Here is a 6000-nt window from a genome sequence, read left to right on the forward strand (position 1 = left end):
GGGAGAGGTTTCCAGCTGACTAGAACCCTCTTTTCTACTCGTCCAAACCACTCCCCTGTCACCTGCTTTGTCTGTTCTTTACTCTTGATCCGCTCCTAGAGCTGGAAGGCAGGATGAGGAGAGGTGTGAAGGAGCCTGAGCCATGAAGTGGGAATCCCAGTGCTTGACACTTTCTGCAACTCTAGCCCTATATCCGGAAGCCTGCCCACCTCCACCCATTCTGTTTGCCCCATTTCCCCAGTCCAGTGGACATGCCCCATCTCCAGACTTGCTCATGGGAGAAGGCTGTGGTCTCTGCCCCCTCTTGCCAAAAGCTTCATGGAAATGAAGAGGAAGGCCTAGAGCCTCCTTCCTGCCCCACTGTGGGCCATTTCCAGAAGTGGCCTAGAAACGCCAACTTCACTTACCTTTCGGAAGAAAGGTGATTCCTATCACTTGTCAAGGTAGGGAGAGGTCAGATGCCCAAGCCTTTGACCATGGCTTTGTAGCCTGTTGGAGGAAGCTACTTTTAGCTGGCTACACATGAGGCCACTTGTTTTAGGGTGAGCTCCAGGGATTTGCCTGGATTTTGAAATCATGTAGAACATTATCCACGTGGCTGTGGCTGTGGCTGGGCCCTGGCAGGTGGAAAACCATCTCCCAGAAACCTGAAAGCACCTGCCACTGACGCAGATAACCCTGGCCCTACAGCTTGCTTGCTCCGCCTATACCACAGAGCACAGCCTGGACATTGTGGAGGGTGTGGCGGGACGGCCCACACCTGGGTCCTCCATCGGGAACTTTTCATGCTTCTTTCTCCACCTGAGGTCTTGGTCTGAAGAAGACCTCAGGACTCACATCTTCACTCCTGGGCCTTTGCACTTCCAGACGACAGGTCATCGTTCAAGCAGAATGCAGACAGGCCATTCACGAGCCCAAGTTGAAGAGAAGAGACGCCCATCCGTGAAGGAGCAGACCATCCATCTGATCCTCCCTTCCCCTGTCCTTCCTTCGTGGATTATCTCCATTGTCCAGACAGTGCCCCCACCTCCCACCGCCTTGCCTCACTGGCAATCTGGACTCGATGGAGAACATCCCCCCCACCTCCATTTGGCACTGCCCAAGTGGAGTGTACCCTTGCCCTCTCCACCTGTACCACCCACTCCAACCTCACCCCAGCTTGCCCAGTGCTGCTGGGGAATTTAACAGCTACCATGCAGGCCACAGGGAATTTGTGAGGCTTCCTTCGTCATCTTTGTATCTCCAGTTTGTCTTTCTTTTCTCCGTAGCCCTGCCTCTACTTTCCTTCCTTGGAATCAGGGGTTCCTTTAGCCCATTTGCTTTCTCTACCTTGGGGACCCCAGGGGCCAAGCAGTTCTCCATCTAGTCACACCAAAGGCAGAAAGCCTGGCTACCTCCCCCCAGCACATGAGTCCCTACTCCCCTCCCCTCTGTTTCTACCCAGCTTTGCTTACTTTGGGGATTTCAAGGCAGCAGAGGGTAGTGAGGGGAGGGCAAGAGAAGCCTCTGTCGCTGTATAGGCAACTGCCTGACTATGCGGTGACTGCTGTAACCAACATCAGGTCCCCAGCCCTTTTGTCCATTAACACCCCCTCTTGATCTTTCAAAGGCAGCTAATTGCTAGCAAATCCCCCTGATTCCGGCCCTTTCCCTCTGTTTCTTTGTTAGAAGTTTTCTGTGGAGCTGAAACCCAGCCTCCATTTGACTGGGTTTCATTTAGCTTAGTTGGGTTCTTGGAGCCCCCTGTTTGTTGTTTTGTGTTGTTTCCAATGAAAAGCAAGTTTACCCTCAGAGTTATGCTTTTCCAAAGAGGCTGATGTCTTTGTTTTTGTTTTTTTTTTAATGTTTCAGGTTCTCAGTGAAGTGAGTTGGGGAGGGGTTGGGAGTGTTTAGTAATCAAGGTTTAGAACACCGTGAGATAGTTACCTCTGATCTCCAATTCCTAGCTAGGGGCTGGATAGGGGGAAGGGAGAGAGGATTTCTATTCACCTTTAATATATTTTTACAAAAAAACAATATAGAAACAAGCCCACCGCTTCTGTACATGTCTAAATATATTTTTAGAAGTGGGTAGGATTGTGAATTTCTGATGCAGGGCCTTTTTATAAATAGGTTAGAGTAGCATCATTCACACTTCTCTGTTGTTTTTGCCCCTGTCTTTTTCTTATGTTGTGTTACTAATGTAATTTATATTTTTTTTAGATCCTCCCTTTCCTATAGAGATAAAAGTGATTTATCTTGGCAATTGCTTTGCTTGGCATTCTTTTTTTTTGTGGTGTGGGTGGTGGTGTGGTGCAGGGTCCAGGAGTGCTGCCTTCTCCTTGTACTCCTTTGTCTCTCCCTCAGCAAGTTATTGGTGGGCATTTCCCTGGTGGTCAGCCTTATGCTTGAAGTGGGAAGGGTATTCCCACCCTCAGGAAGGACACACTTCACACACCTGAAGTAGATCATCAGAAGCAGAGTGAGCAGAAAAGAAAGGGTGCAATAATTCAAAGGGGTCTGACAAGTTCAGTGGGAGGGCTTTCCAGAGACTGCTTTTGCAAGTGTGTCCTCTTTCTGTGAATGTGGGATTTTTTTTTTTCCTTCTCCCTGCATGGAAGACATGCACTTGTTGTATAATCTGGACTTAATTACTGTGCTTAGGGCCAGTACAAGGGTTAGAAGAATATAATTATCAGAGCTTGTTTTCACAATTATCGCACTTGTTTTCTTGTGCCAGGCACTACTCTTAATGCTTTATTGATTCATTTCATCCTCACCAACACCCTCATCCTACCAGCAAAGAAACAAAGTAACCTTCCTGTATCATACATGAAAATTCTGGGACCAACCTGGTTCCAGAATGTATATTCTCTTATCACTCGTTCTACCACTTCTCACTGATAACCACTACCATTTATTAAGTGCCTTTTGGGTGCCAGGTTTGGGCTAGGGATTTTACTTAGGATATCTCATTTAATCCTCACTGAAAACCCCATGAGGATATTCACCCTGTTTTACAGTTAAGGAGACTGAAGTTTGCCAATGGTCTTCTGCAGCAGGATCTGCCTGATTCCAAAACTTACGTTCTTTGCCTTCACCGTATTAGAAAATCTTTTGAGGCTCAAGCACCCAACAGATCATTATTAAGCCTTTGTTGTGTGCAAGGTGCGGAATTGAGAGTTATCTCCTAAGGAAAGCACCCAGGGTGATCTTGGGAGACTCAGTTTCAAATTCACCACCACCCTGACTCTGTGGGTGAGCCAGGGCAGGCTGCTTAATGTCTGTGGGTCACCTATTAAAGTATTTTGAACCCAATCAAGATTTACTTCCTCCTGGAGATTCTGCTTCTGTGGGTCTGGAGTGAGGCTGTCTGGTTTTGGCACCTACTGGTTAAATGACCTCCAGTTCTCACAGTCTGTCTCAGCAGTAGGTGGGGTTTTGATAAATGTTCATGTCTGAAGCATGGAGAACTGTATTTCCTGGTAGAAAGGAAACAGGAAAGAAGGATTTTAAAGCCTTTGCAGGAATGGTGGGCTGGGTTATTTTTGTCACCAATTCCCCCCACCTTCCTCAGTCAAGAGACAAAGCACTGTTTTGTGCTTTGTTTTTACCAACCTCAGATTAGAAGATAAGCTAGACCCTTGGTCACCTTATTCCTCAGTCCAGGCAGGAGGTGCCAGCAGTTCAGAGGCTCCTGTCTCAAAATTGGGAGGGAAACAAGGCACCCAACTTCAGTCCTCCCCCTTCCCAGTATGGAGTGGAAAAGTGCACAGGACTTGGGGCTAAAGAGCCCTCCTTCTCAATGAGTAATTTGGGAGAAACTGCTTGTCTGTGTCTCAGTTTCTACATTTGCAAGATGGAATTAACTATGAAGCCCTCTAGAAGCTTGGTTGCCCCTAAACTTTCTGGATGTTGTTAATTCCCAAACCGAATCCTCTAGCCCTAACTTGTCCTGAGTACAGATTGCCATTTCTGCTATCTCATGTTGTTTCCCCTGCCTCAACTACACAGGCCCCTTCATCAGCACTCTGTACACACCAAGTTAACTGAAATGGCACTTGCCCTCCAGTAAGTTGAATGGAGGAGAGGAGCATCATATGGTACAGCATATTGATAGAGCTAAGTAGGGAATCCATCCTAGAGAAGCGAGGAGATTGGGGAAGCCTTCCTATTGGGTGGTGCTTGAGCTGAAAGATGAAAAGCAATTAGTTGATCTGGCTAAGAACAATGGGAGAGTAGTCCAAGCCCAAGCAGTAGCATGAATAAAAATAGGTTGGGGTGTGTGTGTGTATTCATATAGGTCAACAATATTGTAAACTGCAGCTGGGACTCACCTGGAGGAACATCAGCACAATCCCCAAGAGGGAGTATGTAGTTTGAGAAGGCATATGATCATAATTGGTTAATTTTTAGGCATAATGTTTATTTTAAAATCCTAGATTATGGAGGATATGTAATTTTGATGTTTGTCAAAAGACCTTACTTTATCCCAAGAATGGCAGAGAACCTTTAAAGGGTTTTAAGCAGAAAATCACATGATCCAACTTGGCATTTAAAAACGATCCCTTTGGGCCAGGCGTGGTGGCTCACGCCTTTTGTAATCCCACCTCTCAGGGAGGCAGAGGCGGCAGGATAGCTTGAGCCCAGGAGTTCGAGACCTGCCTGGGCAATATAGCAAGACCCCATTCTCCACAAAAAGGAAGGAAAAAAAAAGACATGTGTAAAAAGGATCCCTTTGGAGGTGGGTGAAGAGGGGGAGAGACTGAAGCCAGGAAGGCTAGTTTGGAAGCTACTGAAGGAGAGATGGGGAGGGCACCATCTCATCTAGTGTCCCACTGAATGCCACTTTCCTAAGGAAACCTTCACCCAACTGTCCAGTCAACTTGGACCTTTTCCTGGACTCCTACATCCCATGAAAGGCAGAAATCCCAGGCCATTTCCAGGGGGCAGACCATGAGTTGGGCCACTCAACCCAAGAGACAGATGATGAACTCCTATATCCCCTTCAGCTTTTTAATTTTCTTTTTTTTTTTTTTTTTTTGAGACGGAGTCTCGCTCTGTCACCCAGGCTGGAGTGCAGTGGCCGGATCTCAGCTCGCTGCAAGCTCCGCCTCCCGGGTTCACGCCATTCTCCTGCCTCAGCCTCCCGAGTAGCTGGGACTACAGGCGCCCGCCACCTCGCCCGGCTAAGTTTTTGTATTTTTTTTAGTAGAGACGGGGTTTCACTGTGTTACCCAGGATGGTCTCGATCTCCTGACCTCGTGATCCGCCCGTCTCGGCCTCCCAAAGTGCTGGGATTACAGGCTTGAGCCACCGCGCCCGGCCAGCTTTTTAATTTTCAAAATAACCTCAGACCCTCTCCTTTTCCATGAGACCCCATCATAATGCCAGCACTCACCAATGAATGTGTTAAGAGAATTACAGTACCCATTTTGTATTTTCCTTGTCAGGAGTCCAGTAGCCTCCCTCACACTAAATTCTGTCATACACGACCTTTCAGGAGTATCTCCCCAGAGTTCTATTTTCATCATCCCCTCCTGCTTAAGAACACTTGATGACTTCCAACTGCTTATTACACTCTCTGGCTCTCAAGGCTTTCCAGAACCTGGCCCAACCTGGATACAATGGGATGTGGTGGAAAGAGGATATGCCTGGGAGTTGAGAAGACCAGTGATTATATTGCAGCTCTGCTTCCTATGTGATCTTGAACTGGTTGCTTCATATTTCCTTGCCTCAGTTTTGTCATCTATGAAATGAAGATATGATCCCTACTTCACAGGATTCTTGGGAGGAATTATATTAGCTAGTGCCTTTGAAGAAAATTCTTAGTTCTGTCTGGCTTTGAACTATATATGTATATATATATATGAATGAAAATTCAATGTCAGGCACTCAGGTGATCAGCAAACATAGTTTAATTTTTCCCAGCCAAAATTTGCCCAACACCTAGAATCTCGAAGTATAGAGAAAGTGAACCTTTAAGGAATTAGGGAGAGTATTCCAAACTGGGGTAGGAAA

General features: G+C 46.8%; 1 protein-coding gene across 5 annotated transcripts in view; it reads left to right on the plus strand.

The window, feature by feature from the left end:
- The window catches only part of LOC105493782 (PHD finger protein 8), a 109419-nt gene extending 107174 nt beyond the window's left edge, over positions 1–2245 (plus strand). For all 5 annotated transcript variants that reach the window (XM_011761679.3, XM_071088510.1, XM_011761681.3 and 2 more), the window contains one exon: positions 868–2245. In XM_011761679.3, the coding sequence (XP_011759981.1) occupies positions 868–946 (79 nt within the window). In that variant the 3' untranslated portion in view covers positions 947–2245. The remainder of the gene's footprint in view (positions 1–867) is intronic.
- The last annotated feature ends 3755 nt before the right edge of the window (positions 2246–6000 follow it).

The sequence above is a fragment of the Macaca nemestrina genome, chromosome X (assembly GCF_043159975.1).
Source record: "Macaca nemestrina isolate mMacNem1 chromosome X, mMacNem.hap1, whole genome shotgun sequence".
NCBI classification, from domain to species: domain Eukaryota; kingdom Metazoa; phylum Chordata; class Mammalia; order Primates; family Cercopithecidae; genus Macaca; species Macaca nemestrina.